The sequence below is a fragment of the Phyllopteryx taeniolatus genome, chromosome 1 (assembly GCF_024500385.1).
Source record: "Phyllopteryx taeniolatus isolate TA_2022b chromosome 1, UOR_Ptae_1.2, whole genome shotgun sequence".
NCBI lineage: Eukaryota > Metazoa > Chordata > Actinopteri > Syngnathiformes > Syngnathidae > Phyllopteryx > Phyllopteryx taeniolatus.
The window spans coordinates 24247158-24269597 of NC_084502.1; the positions used below are offsets into that span (position 1 = coordinate 24247158).

Here is a 22440-nt window from a genome sequence, read left to right on the forward strand (position 1 = left end):
ACATGCCCACACACACAAAAGCAATTGTACAAACAAAATGAACAACTCCTAACTTTTTCTAGCTTTTATTAGAATACTATTTGTGCATTGGTATATTGATGAGGACAACCATACTTAATTAATTAATTGTATTTATTTAATACACTTTACCTGTATATACTGTTTATAGCACAATATACGGTATGGCTCTTCTGTCTACATGCGGGTTATAGATGCAATATTGTGTAGTTTTTGTTGTGATGTGTGTTTTTAGTTGCAGTACTGGGGGGTAAAGGAGAAGCAGGAGGCAGCCAGTGTGATTAGGACGGTGGGGAATAAGACTTCAGTGCACATCAGGGATCTGGAGGGCAGTAGTACCTATTTGATATCCCTACGAGGTTATAACAGTGCTGGAGTGGGTCCACAGAGCAACATTGTCAATGTCACCACCAAGAAACCTCGTAAGAACTCCTTTTATAATGTAACTGTCGAAAAGTTCTGTCCATTTGGTGTGTGCGTGCGTGCCTGCGTGTGTGTGTGATGTATATATGTATATATATATATTCCCCTCTATTTCCAGGTAATGAATGTCATGTTTTATGTGGAGAGTAGGAGCAGTTCCCTTTTTTTTTTTTTTTAATTCTATTTTAGATGACAGACAATATTAGATACCGTACATATTTCCTTCCCAGAATAAAATAGAAGAAGTTACACCAGCAAGAGCCTACTGGAAAGGTGAAACAGAGTATGAGTCTCAACCTTTATAATTCTGTTATTAAATAAAGCCAGCCTCCCAAGTCTTATCAGATAACAAATAGACCGTGACAATTAGTGAAAGAGCTGAAACAATTTACTCCGAAGGTTAGTGGCTGAAGGGAAGAGGAGTTATTGACATGCTAACGTTGTCAGCGTTTAGATAGCTGCATGATCAGCATATTAACAATGATCGTCTTCCATAATTAATACCAATTCATTGTTCATTCATACATATATTTGTTATACCCTGCTTGAATCCTTTCTACAGCTTGTTCGACCGTATTAGTTTTCCAGCTAACAGGAGTGAAAATCTTGTACCATCCACCAATTTCTATTCTAAAATGATGACCTACATTACAACTAAGCCATTACTCTTAAGCCTAGTGCGTTTAACAGCTGTTTAGTTTATACTTTACATTTGGAATAGATAGTTGGATGGTACTCAATGTGTATTTTTGTCAAAAAGCTCAAACAAATATCACAATGGTTTTGACATTTGTCACACAATGTGTCTCGTCACCTCATCCCTCTCAAAAACAAAGCCCACCACTTCTACACCCCTTGAGTCACTGTTCAGCTGTTAATTGGAAATATCCTTCATGCTGAGTTGCTTCTTGACTTTAATGTTTATTGATTGGCTGCCTTGTTGTTTTTATCCTCTCACTACCGCCTCTTCTCCTCCCCTCACCAACTTTCTCCCTCCCACTCTAGCACCCAGTCAGGCCCCCAACAAAATCATGTGGAACACTTCCAACTCCAAGGTCATCCTGCGCTGGGACCAAGTACACGCTCTGGACAATGAGTCTGAAGTTACGGGTTACAAGGTAATGAGTGTAAAGCCTTGCACTTTACCAACAAGAATAAACTCAACATTATTCAATGGTAACTCAATGCAGGCAGAAGCGTAAAAAAAAACAAAAAACAGTCAAGAGACATCTCAGTGTAACGCAAGGGCAGGAAAAGAGTTGATTAGCTGGCACAGAGGGAGGGGGCGGGCCTGAGAGCAGCAAGTGAAACCAATGACAGACAGCAAATAAAACACTAACAAGGGGGATAACATTTTTTCCTATTCATATGATTATATTAGTTGAATATGAGAAGGACAACACATTGTCAGGTGACTCACTGTGACAAATATGCTGAATATTTTGCTATAATTGTGGTTAGGCCTCTCACGATAATTACTGTATCGACCTATCGGTCAATAAATAAAATGAACACGGTAGTTTTTCCGGACTCGATATATTGTCGTTATTGTGGTGAGCCAACGTGCGGATCACACAGTGGGCCGACAGAGTTGGACGGCTGAGTCATTCGCCGCTAGTTAGCTCATGGAACACCGGCAGAACGGTACAATCTTGCCGGTCGGTGTTGGCTCCGTCCAATACTCCAAACTCCACAACCTTGCTCCATGCGCACCGCGTAGATTCACACAACAGAGACATTAAAGGGAAAGTTAACTGTTTGTTGTCGCTAACGAGCTAGCGGGTTGAGCTAAACAGCTCGCTCCACCGCGGCGATGTCGTTCAAAACATCAGCGCTTCGCTACGCGTTGTTGTGTGTGTTAGTCCCCAATTAACACAAAACTGTTTCTTAAGCATAACCTCCGTGGCACACGTTATTCAGCCAGTCGTTGACGACATCGAACGCATATTTGATTGAGTAGTAGCCGGGTTTACATGGAGCCTTTTTTTGTCATTCTGATTGAAATAGGTCCGATTGAAGATCTCTGGTCAACTGTTTACATGTGACGTGATCTATTCTGATCGGGTGTATACATGTGCACTACATTTACACGGACCACCCGTGTGACATGCGCACTTCGTCATGAGTGTCACGTCAAGAGGAAGGTCCGTCGTCTGTTCAGCACAGTAGTTGGGATTGTTTTTATGTTTATTTAAAAAAACTTTGATAAAACCAACTTATAAGTAGTTAAAAATAAGATCTGCGTCGGATACAAGCTCCGTCGGTAGCCACCGTGCGTAAACGATGACGTCACCGCACATTGATGTCGAGATGAAGCTTCCGCAGACAGAGCTTTTCATGGCTCTATTCCGAATGGCGAAAATTTACTTCTGAACGTTTTCGCAAAAGGAATATTCCACCTCTGTGAAACCGAATGAAATTCCATTTGGATTTGTCTTGTTTATTCCAATGGAGGTTTTTATATGGAGCATTTTTATCCAGTTTGGGCTTTTAAACCGATTATTATTGGTATAGAAGGTTCCATGTAAAGCAGACTAGTCTTAGAGCTCTTTATTCTTTATTTCAGACCCAGGGAGATCCATATCACAGAGTAAAGAAAAACAATTGAAAAGAGAAACAAGAAAGGAAATTAGAATCATAACAACAACAACAATAATAATAACAGCAACACTGATTTTAAAGCAATAAAATAATCCAAAATAATAAGGGCGAGCCTTATGTTTCATGATTTCAGAGGCATTATAAAACAACAACATTATCATTTATCGTGATCGTTTTTTTTGTGGAAGATATATCATCTTAAAAAAAATGTTCTCGTGACAGGCCTAATTGTGGTTGTAATTTTCAGTGGTGTGAGTTCCCAATGGGCAAATACCTTAAAGGTCCCATAACATCAAAATCCTTTTTTTCGACTGTTTTATGCATAACATAGGTCAAAATGAGTCTGTGACATGGTTTAAGTTTGACATTATGTGATTTCTCAATTAAATGCAGAAGGCAATGAACGGCATAAGGCTTGCAAAAGGACCGGATCAAATTGCCGTGTGTTTGTGATGTAGTTAGTTACTAATTATTCATGGGCTTGCCCACTTCCTGGTTGGTATCCACCCACTCAACTCAGCTAAACAGCAACACGGCAGTTTTAAGTCTCCCAAATACAGTCTATAAAATATACATATGTTGTGTTTTAAAACAATACTTAATTGTATTTATAATTTACAGTAACAGTGGATGAAATGGCTTGCATTCATTGTCACCAAAATGTGCATGAGCGATGAACGTTGCACGCAGGTTCAATTCAAGTGAATGGGAGCCGGAGGATGAGCCGAAACCTCGATATACCCCTACCTTTTTACAGTATTTCCACACGTCTCCTTTCAGCTCACGTTCCCTATTAGTGGGCCAACAATCCAATGCTTGGTGAATTCTGCTACACAATGATATTAAGACCCCACATAGAAATATCTATACATGGCGTCACGATGAATGCTTTGCCGCCACAACCCGCAAGACGCTGTGATATCGCCAAGAGCAAAGCTGTTTTCCATATTTAAATTAAGAATCAATGCAATCCAATCAGAGCAAAGCTTATTTACATATCACATATTAATGACAAGGGGCACGGTGACCGACTAGTTAGAGCGTCTGCCTCACAGTTCTGAGGACCGGGGTTCAGTCCCCTGCCCCGCCTGTGTGGAGTTTGCATGTTCTCCCCGTGCCTTTGTGGGTTTTCTCCGCGCACTCCGGTTTCCTCCCACATCCCAAAAACATGAATGGTAGGTGAATTGAAGTCTCTAAATTGCCCCTAGGTGTGAATGTGAGTGTGAATGGTTGTTTGTTTATGTGTGCCCTGCAATTGGCTGGCAACCAGTTCAGGGTGTACCCCGCCTCCTGCCCGATGATAGCTGGGATAGGCTCCAGCACTCCCGCGACCCTAGTGAGGATAAGAGGCTCAGAAAATGGATGGATGGATATTAATGAGAAATCTGGCCATCTTAATTGCCAGACGTAAAAAAACAACAACTAGAATAGCTTGAAAAGTGGCATCCTGGGCATTTTAAACCCAATAAAAGGACATCAAAGATGATGAAAAAAAAATGGCATGGCACCTTTAATAACATTTTCAATGACTACCTCTCTGACAAAATTGCTTCATCTTTGTAAGGGGCGTGTTTTTGGACACAGCTCTTGTATTGAACCACATTAGACAAGCAATTCCAAACCAGTGTACTGCGGCACCTTAGTGTGCCATGAGAGATCATCAGGTGAGCTGTGAGAAATTGTCCAATGTCACTTAATCAGTTTGAAGATTAGTTACTACTTGGCTTTACAGGATCAGGATTTTTGGGGCCGATCAGTGAGTTTAAATTACTTTACTGTAATTAAATTACTTTATTGTAATTAAATTACGTCACACACACCAAAACGTGTCTGTCTCAGACGTGTTGTCTGTCCCACACCGCCGACAGCAGTGGTCAGATATTTACAGTACTACGTCAAAAGACACGCGACAAGGCTAAAAATAAACTATCTTTTGGATTCAAATATACTGTAGATGATGGCGACGCGGAGTAAATGTCTTTTGCAGAGCCGATCAATGACGTCATTGATCGGATCGGCGAATTATGACATTAAAGCCGATCAGCATAAAATGCTAATTATCGGCCGATACCGATCAGGCCGATCAGATCGGTGTAAAGTCTAGTTACTACATATAATGTGTATGTTCATCTATCTATGCCAGTGGTATATAGTGACAGGCAGAATTGTTTAATGCTCGTCCACTAGATGGCAGAATGTACAGTGCAGCTGTGCATCCACCAGTTACCATTCATACAACAAAATACAGTAATCCCTGTGAATAGAAAAAAATGTGACTTATTGATGACCCACTAAATTTATTTTACAATTGCGGATATTAATAGTTTACACTCTAAATATACGATAAGCTAGTAGCCCAAAACCCTTTAAAATAAATTAGCGATTTTTTTTTTTTTTTTTTTTAAACGCACCAGAAGTCCACCTGTGCAGGCAAATGCACAAAGACAAAGACACAAAGAAGAACCCAGTTTAAACCTATCTCCTCCCTGACATACGGTACAATGCTTGTCTCTCTGTCGAGATGAATCACTTGTACATACTTTCTAGACACCAAACTGTACTACTTTCCTGTTTAGGGAGGGATTTGGCGGCATCATTTGACATTTTAAGGTGTTACAGAAAGCGTACATACGACATGGATCTGTGAATTTTTCGTAATAGTATTGTGTTCAAATAACCAGCCCCAGATTTTACACTAAGCGAATTTGTGAGTAAATTGAGACTACTAGATTATCATTATTTCAGCCTACTGTATAAACAATTTGTGCAATTTTTGTTTGGAGGTGTGTCTAGACATTTTTCTCATGTCAAATATGACCCAATAAAGGTTTTGCAGGTGTGCCTGACAAAGTTTCCAGTGATCATCACTATAACCTTCTCCTGTGTCTCTATGTTTCATTGTGCAGGAAGCAAACTGATATTGTGTTCGTCCAATAGGTGATGTACAGCCAGGACAAACACAGCCGCCCCAGTGTGGTGGAGACAAACACCACATCCTTAGAGTTGTCACTGCCGGTCAACGAGGACTACGTCATCCAGATTAAACCTTTCAGCGAAGGCGGGGAGGGCATCAGCAGTCAGCAGATTACAATCCCCAAAATAGCAGGTTGGACAGTGACCCGATACATGATACGTAAAACATGCTAACAGAACATTTCCTGTCACTGTTGCTGTTTTCGTGCTTCTCTTGTAATCCTTTAACTGGAAACATGAGATCTGAGTGTGTAGTGAGAAGTACAAATGTTAAGTGCGCCTAAGAGAGCTTTGCAGTGTGTGTGGCTGTTGATCTGTAATGGATGCTTGACAGATTCTTTTTTTTTTTTTTAAACAAAACATGACAAGAGACCTTAAAAGTGGATCAGTTTGGAATGTTGCAGAGAGAAGAGGTCCAGGGGTCAGGTTTTTGATTTGACTGCATCCTATCTAGTCAGGTTAATGATGAACGCTGTATTGATTCCAAAGAAAATTCGGGTATCCCAGGTATCTTTAACTGTTTCGCAAAACAAAATGCTCTTTAAGATAATATACAGTAAGTAAGGAGTGGAATCAAGTTCATCTCGTTACATGTCAACATCCAGCAGTAGAAATATTATTTGCAGATTGAGAACTTGCATCGAAAGACGCTGTGTAAATAATGGGCTTTACTTGGAGAGCGTTATTGCTTTTGAACTTTTTTTTTTTTTTTTTTTTTTTGCAACTGTAACTCTTTAATGTCTGGGTGCTCAAGAATTGTGCGTGTCACACTAGTGACACCCAGTGGCTCAAGTAACAATTTGCATCTATAGGCTTTCTAATACTTGCACCATCAAATAACATCCAGTACAAGGGGAAGGGCTGAATGTATTATTATTATTATTTTTCAAATTTTAAAAACATAATAATGCTCACTCCCATTTATCAGGGAGGCGTAGTCCGGTTGGGATTCATCCATGCATCCATTTTCTTTACCGCTTATCCTCACTAGGGTTGCGGGCGTGCTGGAGCCTATCCCAGCTATCATCGGGCAGAAGGCGGGGTACACCCTGAACTGGTTGCCAGCCAATCGCAGGGCACATAGAAACAAACAACCATTCGGACACACATTCACGCCGACGGGCAATTTTAGAGTCTTCAATCAACCGACCACGCATGTTTTTGGGATGTGGGAGGAAACCGGAGTGCCCGGCCAAAACCCACGCAGGCACGGGGAGAACATGCAAACTCCACACAGGCGGGGCCGGGATTTGAACCCCAGTCCCCAAAACTGTGAGGGAGATGTGCTAACCAGTCGTCCACTGTGCCGGGATTTCTTGTAAATGTCCTTTGGAAATTCAGCTGGGTAATTTTGAAAAGGTATACTAAAGCGTCAATAACCTTTTGTTTTGTCATTAGTAGACATCCATGCAAAATCCATCCATCCATTTTCCGTACTGCTTATCCTCACTAGGGTGTGCAGTAGTGCATTAAGCAGTGCGCTACGTGTATTTAATTGAGAAATCAAATAGCATGAAATCTGGTTGTTTTAAAATATGAATGATGCAAAAAAATGTTCCTCCCATTCCCAGCAACATTTAAGTTTGGTATTACGAGCCAAACTTCAATTCTGTAAATTCCTAATTTATTACCATTAAGTCCAATTAATTCTCATGGAAACTTTCCAACTATGAAAATTCATGGTATTTTGCTACCCTAAGGACTGTACTACATCATATTTAGAGCTGTTTCTAAAAGTTTTATCATGTTATTTATCTACAAGGGGCAAACTTTTAGTAAGAACTCTCAGTTTGATGTAAACTCCAACCAGCAAACTAAACAAAACCTCTGATAGTGTCAATCAAAACTGAAGTATTTTTATCTTTGAACATCTCTTGTTATAACTCCTGTATTAGATTTATTTGATGTGGAGGTGCCCCTAATGTTGAGTGGACAAATGTTCCATCCTATATGTGTTTGTGTTTTTTTTCTTTTTAAGGCTCCATCGCCACGGGGGCCTCAGTGTCTTCATCACTTCCTGTGGCCAACCTTGCCGTGCTCATCCTCACAGCCAGGACCGTGCTATGACCAACGTTTGCAGGAAGTCAGCGCTGCAGTCTAACATCAAGAGAATGAGCAGGGCAAAGGCGAGAGGCCAGGGATCCTTGTCTTCATTTTCACCTGCTTCCCACCTGGCTGTGGCATTTGTTCTCTTCTAGCTGCGAAGATTGCCTCGTGAAGAAAGCACTTCATCCCTTGTTAAGAAGTTATTTAAAGGAACTGGTCCTTTAAGAAGTGGCGCTTATGTGACAGGAATTGACCTGCAGTCTTTCTGGATGTTTTTTTTTGTTGTTGTTGTTGTTTCCGCACTTCTAATATATGGATAGTGTCATGGATTGGAGGTTGTGTACTCGTGGACTTTTCCCAAATTTTCCTTCTGCCGTATGGGGACAAGAAGCGCTTTTATAAGAAATGCAGAAACAAGTGACGTTCTAGTTAAGCGCTGTTGAAGACAAAATTCCTCTTGCTCCATGTAGACTGTGTGTTGGAACACACACAAAAAAAAAAGAATAGTTGCTGATTCCGGGCGAAACAAGTGAGCCTATTGCTTTGCTTTGCGATTAACTCCAATTTGGGACCTCTGTGACTTTACCTGGATCTTATTGATGCTTTTATGTTTTCAGTCTGCATCCCATCAGCCATAAAACAGACTGTAACCAAAGTTGTGATTCATAGACATGACAAGGCCAAACCTGCTGATGTTGTGAGCGCTGGTGAATCAATGTCTTACCTTCCTCATCCATGTTTCCTCCTCACCAAGTGCATAATGGTGGCACGCTGAGAGTTGTACACTCGATGTATGGAATCCTCAGGTCCCAATTGAGCCTTAAGTCTTCTAATTAGGATCTGTGCTGTTGTGATGAGTCAACATTTCCGTTCATTTATACTCCCTCGTTTTTCCACGTTGTATGTATGTTCTGCGTACTTTGGGGTAATGTGGGCTCAAACAATACACCTTTCCCCTGTCTTTCATCGTGAGAAACTGATCTTTCTGATTTACTTCGAGAGGATGGATTATTTGTCATTTGCTGTTATCGGATTGGGATTGGCAAATTTGCCAGATGTTTGGATGGTTCAACAAGCTTTTAATAAACATGATGCCATTTTCCTCCTTAGTTGCTGCTTCTTAACTAATGACAATGGTCTCAAAATGTAAGCGATGCTGTCCTGTTCTTTATATAGCCAGAACTGTCTTGAAGCTGCGTTCAAGACCTTCAACTCTTTTCTCTGCACAGGACCTTCAAATGTAAAGAAATCTCTTCTTGAACTAGACTAATTGGAGAGTCCTGCATGAATGTGCAATAATTTTTGGACGTTTGCTTAAAACATAATTAATAGAAATGAACATTTTCCAAATATCCCCAAAATGTGTATTTTAATGATACTCTGTATTTCTTTTCCCACAACATCCAACAGGCCATGTGATCAATCTCTAGTCCTGATTCATGTAATCTGTAGACCTGTTTTATAATGTATTTTATTTTAATATTTATTTGTATTTCTTTGGTACACCACTTTTTCTCAAAGGGAAAGTATTTTTTCAGTTGTCTGTGTATATTTTGACACTTGTCTTATTTTATTTTATTTTTTATATTTAATATATTTATTTAATTATTATCCTGTTTCGTATTATAACAACTTTAAATTGCAATTTAATCACAAGGAAGTGGTGTGTTTTGTGCCATTTCTGAATGTAATTGGAGGTGGTTTGTACATATGCAGTATTGTTTTGAGTCAGTGATCATATTTTAATATATAGCCTTGGGCGATGCATTTACATGATCAGGAATGTAATTTTGAATCGCATTTCCCACCCCCAAAAAATACTATAGCAAACCTATGGCGGGTGTTTCGTATACCGGCCATGAGAACCTTTGATTCACCCAACCATGCAATTCTAAAAATAGAAAAAAAGTTGCCCACCATTGCTGTACAGCATGAGTGTCTAATCTCGTGCTTATAATTGTCTTCAGGCAGCCATTTATAACTGTGAAAACACATTAATGGATAATCAGAGTGTAACTGTACACCAAAAATGATGATTCGGTTCGGTTCACATTGGGCAAAGTTAGGGGAAAGAAGAAAAAAAATGCTAATGTTTTGTATACGCAGGAACATATTTAATGACATTTAAAAGGAATGATAAACACCTTAAGTGTTTTCTTTTCGATGAAAGATACAGACAAGTAAATTATTATGCTCTAAAAATTTTTTATTGCTTTGGCTCCATCTGAAGACACTGGGAGAGATTTAAATGTTATTGGTAGTTGGCTTTGTATGTGAGTTATTTTTTTAAACATGGCTAGCCATGATGTTTGCTAGCCAGAAACTGAGCTGCACTGTTCGTTTACAGAATAGGCGTGTGACTGGAGTGTGCGGCCCCCTCTGTCACTTAAATATGTTGTGTGGGAATGGTAATTATCACCCCAACATATTTGATCAATTTATCATACTTTTATGGCAAGTTTCGAAGAAGAATTGTGGAAAGCCTTCACAGGCCAGCTAAAATGATGTAGGGGGCCATATCTGCAAACTCAACTCCACAACAATCAGAAATTTGGCAGATAGTCAACAATTCTTCAAAAATGACGCTTCAAGCTTTCCACTGCCAGTCCCAGTTGAAGTGGATTTTCAAACGAAACATAAAACAGATTTACACATTGCATTCAAAACAACCAAACAACTTTGCTTAAGGAATAACCCGCTAGCTTAATGCTAACATATCATGTAAAACGCTGTAGACGGCCTAACAATTAGCATCGATAGTCTTGGCCTGTTAACCCTTTAAGCAACGGATGTTTGAACTCAAATGGTGGAGCAATACATGTAGACAGACGGTGTAACAATGCTCATGGCCATAAAATATTATATTATTGTACATTACTGAGTCACTGAGTAGTCGTGACGCTTTTTAGTTTGTGTCTGTAGGACTGCATTATACTGCCCCCGGTGGCCAATGGAGGCACACTGCAAGGTGCGTCATAATGAATGACCAGCGTGGAACACGGAATAGCTGACTTCCTTTGTATACCATGCTAATGAGCATAACTTGGATTGATACTATGATCGTTTGAAGCCGAACTTGTTAAAATTGATTTCTTTATGGCTGGTGTTGTCAAACAAAAGTTAAATACATACATATCATTTATCTATACAAATATGAGCCGTAAACTTGAATGAAGTCTAAACTTCGTCTATTGTCATCTTTGGTGGCTCTGCGGTGACATCTTTTGTTGATAAAAAGACGTCGATGTTTAAAGTTCCAACAGGTGGTTTGAAACCGTCTCCTTCCCCATTCACCCGAGGGAGGAGGAAGTGCTTTTACCTGGTTTGCCGAATGCGGAAGTAGGTTGTGCATTTATACAGGATCGAATTATTAAATCCTGATGTACAAACTGGTTAATTCTTTACATTCTATTTAATGATCTTATGACTTTGTTTTCATAAAGTATAGAGTCCTATTTTCCCTATTAAAAAACATATTACAAAAATTGTTGTTGTTGTTTTAAGTGCGGCTGGAAAAGATGAATGGCACTCCCATTCATTTCAGCGAGGGAAGATAATTTGAGATACGTGTATAGCGTTACGATTGTGGTCACGGAACAAATTCAGCTCGTATCTCAAGGCACCGCTCTACAGTGACTACGCATCATTAGAAAAGGGACAGCCAAGTTTTTCTCTTGTTGTTTATTTGTTTGAGAGGAATGCAAGTACAATGTACAGCAAAGACACGGCACGATTTGACGGAGAAGCACTGCAGTAGAGTTGAAGCTGCAGAATGAGGAGGAGGAGTGCACAGGGCCACGATTAGGGCTCAAGTGAAGTTCAAAGGTCCACGGCATCTGCAGCTGCTCTCGGGTAGGACAGGCACGTTTCTGTCACGTGTACAGGAATCTCCAAGATGATTGACGGTAAAGGCAAGCTACGCAGTGCTGATGCAAGGCTCTCTTTCTGCCCTCTAGTGTCCTGTGAGACCATGGCAACCACGTCACATCTTCAATGACCTCGCACCAGATACAGGAGCTACAACTACAATGAAGGTACATGACTGCTTTGTTTTGTTTCGTTCATCTTCCGTTCCATTCACATGAAACAACTGAGCTACACTACACATGGAAATGTCTCTTACCTCTTGAGTTAAAAAAAACAAAAAACAACAACAACAAAAAAAACGTATATAACAATTCTCATCAATCACATAATACAACCTTTGCACAAGTTCTGCAAATAAGGACACAAGTCCTGAAATCTTGTCAACACTCTGGCACTTCAGTAATTACATTTCTAGTTGATACAAAAAACGTTTCACAAACTTCATCCCATCTAACTGATAAGTGGCACATGGCATGTCTGCAATGTCGAAATAAATTCAAATCAGATTGCTGCACATTGCAAGATAAATAGCACTGATCTGAATGAAGCATACATAAAAAGTGGAACTGCAACAGAGTATACTCTGTTTTTCATTCTGGAGGGGAGAAAAATGTGTATTTTTATGAAGCACATTACTTGTAAAAACATACAGGGCAGGGTCTGTTGTGGTGGGAAGTATACAGTATATCATTTTTGCGTACCCTGGGCAAGTCTGCACCTTATTTCGGTGCGCATTTTTCATTTCCCGTCAGGAAGTTAAATTTCCTCTTTTTATACATCACAACTTGGCCTTTGTTGTTTCTGTCATTACAATCTGCAATCATTACCATTCACGGTGGCTTCAATGCATTTCTCAATTAAAGCCCAATAATGCAAAGACATTGCCATGGAAACATGATCTCGAAAACCCAGTGATGAGCTTAATAAATCTATTCACTACACAAATATGCAGTTGAGCTTGTGAGGCTGGGAAAGGAGGTGAGGAACTGGGCCCTTTTTAAACATGCTGGACTACTATTTGGATAGGAAGTGTATTAGCAACTCATGATTTCTCGACCCAAAGGCAGAAATTGTTGAAATGTACAATTCATCACGTTGTAGCAACTCACATTCATACACTACTACTACAGTACAATCCCTAAAACTCAACTCAGACGTCGGGTCTTGAACACACCACCAGAGGGCGGTGTTGTTCTTTTCTATTCAAGTCTATCCTCATCAGACATAAACTAATGTAATTGTCCATTTCAGTAGTCATTGTAAGTTATTAAATGCATTACTAATTAAGAAGCATACACGGCAGGAGTTTGTGAACTAGGCGTTCTACTACTACATAACCATTTCTTAGTCCCTTTTGTAAAATGACAGTGTGGACAAGGGTGCCACCATAGCACAAAAATGAACAAAATCCCTTTGAAAAAGGGAACATTGTTGGCTTCTTCTAGAGCAAGATATCCACCAATCTTTTCTTTCCCCCCCTTTTTTTCTGTGTGCATTCTGTGTCACAAGAATGAAGAAATGTTTCAACAGAAATAAGAACAGAAGACATTAGATTCAAAAAGAGTTCTGTTTTTCTTTCGGGGGGACGGCTGTCATCTGGGATGAAACGTGACAGCTTCTCATGTCAGGAAATCACGACTGTAGGGGGAACAGAATGGAGGAGTCATTTTAAAGCAACACTATATAATGGCGTGACTTCCAAACAACTAAACTAGCATACCTGTTGTTGCCACAGTTGCCTTAGATCACTGGCATTAGCAGTAGATAATATTGGCGGACCTGCCAGGACACCTCTGAAATTGTATTAGCGCTAGCTTGTGATTGTACATACAGGTGCATTTCAATAAATTAGAATATGGTGGAAAAGTCAATTTCTTTCAGTCCTCGTACATTATATACTGTAGATTCGGAAAACACTTTTGTTTTTATTATTTTGCTGCTACAAAAAAGGACAAACTCCGACTGCAACGGACAATCAAAACTGCTGAAAGGATTGTCGGTACCCCCCTACCCACCCTTGAGGACTTGCACGCTGCCAGAACTAAGACAAGGGCGTGCAAAATCCTCTCGGACCCTCCCCACCCTGGTCACCAGCTCTTCCAGCTCCTTCCCTCAGGTAGGCGCTACCGATCAATGCAAACTAGAACTAGTAGACATTCCAACAGCTTCTTCCCTCTTGCAATCAACTTCTTGAACAGCTAACTTACAATTCCATTACAACAAGCTGGCAATTTTTTGACTTGAGTTCGTTGTCACATTTCTGTATTATGTATTACTCGTGCACTCACTGTAGTTGTCTCGCCGTGCTGCACTATTTGCATATAGTGGCCACTCATGCCAGAGTAGTATCTGCTCCATTTGCACACTGATTGAGGAGTATCTGTAACATTTGCACAACCATTGTCCCAGATTATCGCACTACTCGTCACTTTAAACCGCATACACTCCTTGAAGTCTCAGTGCCCTTTGAACAATGGTCATTGCACCAGACTATTGCGATATTAGCCATTCGAACTGAGGACTCTGCATCTTTTTGCACAATTGTTGTTTGTTGTTGTTTTTTGTTAATGTCTTTATGTCTCCAAAGTGTTCTGTAAATTGACTGTCTGTTGTACTAGAGCGGCTCCAACTACCGGAGACAAATTCCTTGTGTGTTTTGGACATACTTGGCAAATAAAGATGATTCTGATTCTGATTCTGATTAATATCGGAGTGTGTGTCGTGCATCTCTATAATATGAGGTTCACTTTTTGAGTTGAACTAAACCTAACTGAACCTAACTCAATTAAACGTTTGATACTATTCTAATTCATTGAAATGTACCTGTATTGTGGTACCTGGTACACATTTTCCAAATACCGAACCAGCGCTCTGTCAATGTTTTTCATTTTTTTGTGTTGTTAGCCAACATTTGAGGTACAAGCAAGCTTCAGATACACCACCGCAAGATGGCTGCCCTTAGTTTAAGGTTGCACGTGAGTTACGAGCTCAGTCACTGAACTAATATAATACGCAGTTCAAGGTATTACTGTATGCATTTTTTCGCCATTCAAAACGGTTGTGAGGTGTCTTCAAACCATGTCTGTGCCTTGCTTTCATCAAAATACCCCAAGGGTCTACAATTATAGATTAGTTATACAGCATATTTGTTACCATTGTGCATTTGAATCTGTAGTGGGGGATCTTTCTCATGCAGCGAGCCATCCCTCATTATTAGCTGATGGTAATCCGTGCCAACACTGCAGCTCTGCTTACCTTTTGGCTTTGCTATGATAGTGCTTTGGCTGCTGCGTCAAAGTGGTTTTTTTTCACTCTGGAACTTCGTCCAGCCTAGTTGCAATGTCATTGGCCGAGAACCTCAGTGTGGAGGTGGTTATTATGTAAATTAGGTGGAAGTGCATGGCTGCTTGCTCATATTTGCAAAAGTAGGCAGGTTATTTAAGATTTACATAGTTGTGTAATTTCACATTCGACGGGTAGGCAGCCACTCCAGACCCAATCATTTGTATACAAACAATAAAAACTTAATTTCCCAAATATGTCACCTTTAAATTAGATCGCATATTTTCCGTGAATAGGGATCATTTATTTATTAGCGAAATATATACAGTACATGACCTCGCCTAAGGAAAAACTGTCAGACACTTCCCAGACCAGCCATCAGATTGTATTTGAACTGTCCTTGCATGCAAGTTTGTATTAAATTTTATCTCCCATTATTGTGAAAAGTGCTTCTCCTGTCTGTTGTCTACTAAATGGTTAACATTTTCCCATCGGCATTTACGCAACTGCAGAAACTACCATGCTTTTGATTTATTTGAAGGAGGTGACGATGTCCAACAGATGTAACCAACATATGCAAGTTTACGTCTGTTGATTTGAACCACACACACACACAGTTACCGCTGATGCATGACGTACCTCAGTGGATGATTCTGTTTCCCTGACAACCACCGCCTTGGTCACCTGCATGTCAGGATGCTGCTGCTTGGCCTCTTGGATTGCAATGGCCAGAGCCTGCCAGATCAGAGAGAAAGAGTCACAGCCGCGCATCGGCTGTCTTGAACGATCACGTCACTCAGCTCAATGATGGCAGCAAAGATCCAGTGTGACCTTGTTTGGATGGAAGTGTGCAGTTTACCTGTTCCTGGTCCACATCATCGTCTCCTGTGATGATGATTCTCTTTTCAATTCTGGTCTCTGAGTAGCCCCCTTTCACCGTCTGCAGTACATATATGGGCATTACACACACAAAAATACAACACACCACTGTGTGTCCTCAAGTTAAACAGCACATTCCACAATATATGATTTAATGTGCTTTGTCCATTTTTAATGTCTACCTTGGTAACCTGTGTGGTCGCCGATGTAACATTTTCGGTGACGAGGATGGGAGACCCTGTCGTCTCTCTTCCAAGACTGCCCATATGCACCTGTGGGGGAAAGCAATTGTACTTGCTGTAGATGTTCGCCCACTTGCCACTCTGGAAAGCTGTTTATTCTGTATCCTCAATATCCATCTTAAGGTCCGTGTACTAGCACACACTTTATCCTCACTAGTAAGACAATGCAGCTCACTAGTAGAATGACTAGGGCAAAATAGTACAATGGCTGTGTCATACGAGTAAAGTAGCCACTATTGGTCTACTAGTACAACCTTAAGCTGGATATCAAAATATCAATCTGCGGTCTATGGCACATGGAGACATAGGCGACGAAGGGGGAAGTGCGCCGGCATCCAAGTGAAGCTCCACAAGAGAGGATACAGATTGGTGTTTCCGTCGATCCACCTCGCGAATCTACGCTCCCAAACCAACAAAATGGACGAGCTTCATGTTCTGACAAAGACCAGTAAAGACTTTGTACGTTCCGCCGCCCTGTGCTTTACGGTGACTTGGCTTTGTGAGGCTGTCCCCGATGGCGCCGTCATGCTTCTGGGCTACGATCTTCACCGGGAAGACTACGTCATGGAGTTATCGGGGAAAACAAAAGGCGGCGGGATATGCTTCTATATCAACGAAAAATGCTGTACTGAAGTCACAGAGCTCAGCACACACTGCAGACCGCATTTAGAGTCGCTGTTTTTTAACTGTAAGCCATTCTACTCGCCGCGTGAATTTGCATTTTTCATTCTCGTCAGTGTTTACATTCCACCTCAAGGTAACACGAATGCCGCACTGATAACGCTCGCTGAACAAGTAAACGAAATTGAAAAAAAACACCCAGACTCACCCCTCATTATTCTCGGGGACTTTAACAAAGCTAAACTCAACCACGAATTCCCTAAATACAAGCTGCACATCATCGACTGTCCTACCAGGGAAAATAAAATTTTAGACCACTGCTATACTGCACTAAATAACGCATACCGTGCCATACCTTGTGCAGCTCTGGGCTCGTCTGATCACTGCTTAATTCACTTAATACCAATGTAACGGACACGCTCTCGTCCGATGGCATCATGACCCCCAAACTCCAGACCGAGCTGCATCACTGTCTCTGCTCCCCTGCCGAGACTGATGACCACGGGGATGCCAGATTTAACTTCGTACAGGGACGCTAAATGAATTACAAACCAGTCCCAAGTAGCATCAAAGCTGAGACACAGACATCTGGTTCCTCACCCGGACGCTAAATTAATTAACTTCCACCCCCAGCCAGCCTGCGGCACGGTGGCCGACTGGTTAGAGCGTCAGCCTCACAGTTCTGAGGACCCGGGTTCAATCCCCGGCCCCACCTGTGTGGAGTTTGCATGTTCTCCCCGTGCCTGCGTGGGTTTTCTCCGGGCACTCCGGTTTCCTCCCACATCCCAAAAACATGCATGAATTGGAGACTCTAAATTTCCCTTAGGCATGACTGTGAGTGCGAATGGTTGTTTGTTCCTATGTGCCCTGCAATTGGCTGGCAACCAGTTCAGGGTGTACCCCGCCTCCTGCCCGATGACAGCTGGGATAGGCTCCAGCACGCCCGCGACCCTAGTGACGAGAAGCGGCTCAGAAAATGGATGGATGGACCCCCAGCCAGCCTGAAGATGCTCACCAACAAAGACTTCTCTTTCCTGCTGTGTTCAGTGACACTTGCTCCTCCTGGCTGGGACAATGGATGGAGCACTAGCTAGGAAAGGGGGGGTCGGGAGGGCACCCCCTTGGCGGCTGGCCATAAAGGCCGGAGCCCCCTTTGTTGTGGGCTCTTCGTTCGACCAACAGCGACATACGTGGTCCGGCCGTCCTGCCTGGGAACATTTTGTTTTCCTGCTCTTTTTTTTTTCCTTCCTCCTTTCCCGCCAAATCCACCTGTTCCCCTGTGTGGACCGGACCGGCCAAACATTCGGAAGGTAGACCAGCCTGCCTAAATTGTGTTCGACACACGTAAATCCAACTTGCGGTCTACTAAAAGTACAGATTAGTGTATATTTGGGTTGAAACTAACAAGAACTAATTGTCACCCCATGCTCACTCCCAGCATCACAAGTCAGTCTCCTTTGCCAGTGTTCGTCTGTCCTTTGTTTTGTTCTGTTTTTCTACATTGTTTCCCTGTAGATTCCCCTGTTAGAAAATTCACTACTTGTATCATTTCTGTGTGTTTGGGTCCGACAAAAAGACCTCTGGTTATCGAGAACTCTTTTCTAATTCATGTAGCAACCTTCAAATTACGAGACTGATAAAAAGGTTTCTCGTCACTTTCCCTAAATTTTATACATAGAAAAAGTGACGTGGTGCCCCTTCATGAGACGAAATAGCTTGATTTATAATGCTGAAACTTAAAATTACGCTTAACCGGAAGTAATGCAGGCGTCGCTTACGACTTAATCTTTTTCCAAATTACTTACATTTTTATTTAACCCTCATATACGCTACACCAAGACAGAGGCAAGAACTTAAATGTGCGAAGCCTATGGTGAAAACAGTGGACCAACGAAGCAAAGATAGAACTTCAAAGCTGTCTGGACTGCACAGACTGGAGTGTCTTTGAAAATTCAGCTGGCAGCCTGGATGAATATACGGACACTGTCACGTCCTATATCAGTTTCTGTGAAGAGGTGTGTGTACCAACAAAGTCATTTCGCACGTTCAATAACAACAAGCCTTGGTTCACTGCCAAACTTAAGCAACTTCGCCAGGCTAAAGAGGATGCATATCGAAGTGGAGATAGGGCCATGTATAATCGCGTTAGAAACCAGCTGACTGAAGAAGTTAACATTGCAAAGAGAAACTATGCAGTAAAGTTAGAAAAACAGTTTACCGCTAATGACTCTAAATCAGTCTGGCATGCATTCCAATCGCTAACCAATTACAAGCGACCATCCCCCCAAGCTGAGAACAATAAACGACTAGCCGACGACTTGAACACCTTTTACTGCAGATTTGAAAAGGACACTTACACAAATTAATTAAAATTAATACACAAGTAAGGTATATTTGCATACTAATAGGTCAAAAGTGGCACTAGTAAGACACAGTCATTCTACAATGCGCTGAATTGTTTTACAAGTATGGACAATGAGCGTACTAGTACGTGGACCTTAAGCTGGCTTTCACAGTTTTAGGGTTGGCTGTCCAATCACATGCAAATGAGCCACTGCTTGCCGTACCACTCGACTGCAGAGTGTGTCAGTTACCATGACTTGTGTGATGTGCATGTGTGTGCGTGCGTGCGTGCTTGTGTTTGATCCTGTATGTGTAATATATGTCTTCAAACAACAATCAGGTCCTAACATACAATTTCATCATCAAAGTTAAATAAAATCTTGTTGAAAATGATCGATTATTAATACAGTTTGGAACTCTTGTAATGGATCTGATTAGATGGATTTGGAGGTCTGCTGTTCATACTCACAGGGGACACGCTCTGTCTTGTGGAGTAAGACACCTCGCTCAGGCCAGTCATACCGTGATCCTGCAACAACAAGATTAGGTTCAAGACCCAAATTAGAAATTTGCTTCCTCCTCAGGACTTAAACTTGCTAAAATATATGTATTGCCATAATGTGAAAATATTGTAGTATCGCTCCTGTTGTTTTCTGTTGCGGTGGCTAAAAATTCTAGTAATATTCTCTAATCCGACGTGTGTTTTCCTGCAACTTGATAGGGCTGCGCCTGTATTTATTATGACATGGAGTAATAATAAGGGTAGCATAATGACGTAAGGTTAGCACGTCTACCTCACAGTTTTGAGGGTGGGGTTTAAATCTCTTTGCACGTTCTCCCTGTGCTTGTGTGGATTTTATGTGGGTACTTCTGCTTCCTCTCATGCATGTTAGGTTCATAGAATAATTAATTGTTCATGGTTGTGAATGCGAGCGTGAATGGTTGTTTGTCTATATGGGCCCTAGGATTACAGTAGCTGGTGTCCGGTCCAGGGTGTAACCCTGCCTCTTGCCCGAAGTCAGTTGGGATCGGGTTAGGCGCCAGCTCACTGGCGGCAGTAATGAGGCGCTATAGAAAATGGATAATGGATGACATTTTGATAAAGAACACATTCATTTACTGCAATAATCATGACTCATGACCAAAGTATGGCTTCTTGATAATCAAAAAAGTAACTAAGCATTTGACAACTGGTGATGCTATATTAAGGTATCCTACATAAAAAACACATTTAATTCCACTCATCAATTTTAATTGAAAAACATTGCTTACTGTGTCAAATATTTGTATTTAACTGAAATATGATCAATTAATTACAAAAGCTTTCATGGTCCATTCATCCATTTCCAAAAACGCTTATCCCAGCCTATCCCAGCTTAATGGGCGAGAGGTGGAGTAGACCCTGGAATGGTCGCCAGCCAAACGCAGGGAACAGACAAATAAATTCACACCGATGTGCAGTCTTCAATAAACGAATGAAAGAATGCATGTTTTGTGAATTTGGGAGGAAGCTGGAGTACCTGGAAAAATCCCACACAAGCACGGGGAGATCGTGAGCACATGAACGCCGGAGCCGAGATTCAAACACCCAACCTCAGAACTGTGAGGCAGACGTGCTAACCACTAGTGCACTCTGCAGCCCTAGACTCTAATAAATTAGATTTGGTTTTTTTTAGTGTCCGAGCAATACAAAAGGGTAAGGAGGTTTAAGGACCATTAAAAACACTATTAGCCAGTCCCATGGTGCATTGCGGCTGCACCTGCTATGCGGAATGCTACGAATTGTTCCTGATCTACAATATCATTCACCAAAACACAGTTCTGAACCAACCTGATCTGTGAACTCCACTATGGTCGTCGTGACCTCTGACCCATTAGGCTGGGTCTCCGTCCTGACGTCTGTCTTCCTCACTGCGGCGATGACATCACTGGCTTCCCGACTCAGAGGCGCGGCGCTGGTGACCCGACTGGCTTCCCTGTGTGGCTGCTCCCTGTCCACTGAAGATGACACTGGTATCGACCTCTTGGGCTTTTTAGGCACTACAGGCTTGAGAGGAAAACACAAGGCAAAATTGTTGCTGCCGTACAAAAAAAACAGATCACGGAAGCCACAAGTACATGTTAATCACACCTCAGTTTTTGCAAATATCACCTTAATATATTGATCCAATTATTTTTTATCTAGGCCTATTGCTTGTCCTCATTGGGGATGTGGGTAAGATGGAACCTATCCCAGCTAACTTTGGGCAAGAGGCAGGGTACACCATGGACTGCTGGCCGGCCCATCGCAGCCGCGTCTAAATAAAAAAACTATTTACACTCACATTGACACCAATGAACAAGTTAGAATATTTGATGAACCTAACATGTATGTTTTTGGAATGTATGATGAAACTGGAGTATCGGTACCCGCAGAAAACTCAGGGAAACACAGAGTGAACAATGCACACAGGAAGGCCGCAGACAAATCTAAACTCCAAACCTCAGAACTGTAAGGCATGTGTGCTTTTTACTATTTTGCTGTCTATTTACAGGTATTTATTTACTCATACCTGTTTTGGTCTGTCCAGTTAATATTGAGTGACAGGTGACTATGATGACTAATTGGCAAAGATCCAGCAAAAATAGCATGTTCGTGAAAGTGTCATTTCATAATACCATTTGTCCTTCACCATAGCCAAAAGTTATTTTCTTCCGGGTAATACTGTTCCACTCCAGTCCTAAAGTTGGCAGTAATGAGCACTTTAGGCTTAGCAACTGAAATTAACTAAGAGCGATGAAAACGTACCTCCTGTTGTATTTATTTTTGACCGGTTTTGATGCTGATCTTTTATCATTAAAGTAGTAATGTGATGCATTGATTTGTTACTCAAATTAATTGATGATTTGTTTTGTCCGCTGTCTGATGTGCTTTGTGTGGTAATAATGTTAGCATTTAGTGCTAACATGCTAATGTGCTAATGCATATTTCAAGTATTCTGATTCTGTTTTTTATTAATTCTATTTTCATAACACCACTAATTTTTCATTTTATTTAATCAGCAATCATCGATATGGTTGAAACCATTGTTGCAATTGTTGTCACAAGGCTGGCATTTTCTGATGGTCGCTAATTTCAGAAAATAAAATTAAATATTACATTTGC

The 22440-nt window shown here is 41.2% G+C and overlaps 2 protein-coding genes across 19 annotated transcripts in view; one reads left to right on the plus strand and one right to left on the minus strand.

The window, feature by feature from the left end:
* The window catches only part of cntn3a.1 (contactin 3a, tandem duplicate 1), a 118256-nt gene extending 109093 nt beyond the window's left edge, over positions 1 to 9163 (plus strand). For all 6 annotated transcript variants that reach the window (XM_061782444.1, XM_061782426.1, XM_061782440.1 and 3 more), the window contains 4 exons: positions 254 to 440; positions 1447 to 1559; positions 5980 to 6148; positions 7994 to 9163. In XM_061782444.1, coding sequence (XP_061638428.1) covers positions 254 to 440; positions 1447 to 1559; positions 5980 to 6148; positions 7994 to 8082 — 558 coding nt within the window. In that variant the 3' untranslated portion in view covers positions 8083 to 9163. The remainder of the gene's footprint in view (positions 1 to 253; positions 441 to 1446; positions 1560 to 5979; positions 6149 to 7993) is intronic.
* A 2561-nt stretch (positions 9164 to 11724) lies between these two features.
* The window catches only part of si:dkey-178k16.1 (protein 4.1), an 82965-nt gene continuing 72249 nt past the window's right edge, over positions 11725 to 22440 (minus strand). For 12 of the 13 annotated variants that reach the window (XM_061782568.1, XM_061782555.1, XM_061782536.1 and 9 more), the window contains 7 exons: positions 21127 to 21342; positions 19765 to 19824; positions 16272 to 16361; positions 16070 to 16150; positions 15850 to 15945; positions 13649 to 13721; positions 11725 to 13566 (listed from right to left, as the gene is read on the minus strand). In XM_061782568.1, the coding sequence (XP_061638552.1) occupies positions 13683 to 13721; positions 15850 to 15945; positions 16070 to 16150; positions 16272 to 16361; positions 19765 to 19824; positions 21127 to 21342 (582 nt within the window). In that variant the 3' untranslated portion in view covers positions 11725 to 13566; positions 13649 to 13682. The remainder of the gene's footprint in view (positions 13567 to 13648; positions 13722 to 15849; positions 15946 to 16069; positions 16151 to 16271; positions 16362 to 19764; positions 19825 to 21126; positions 21343 to 22440) is intronic. The other variant, XM_061782546.1, reaches the window with a different exon arrangement.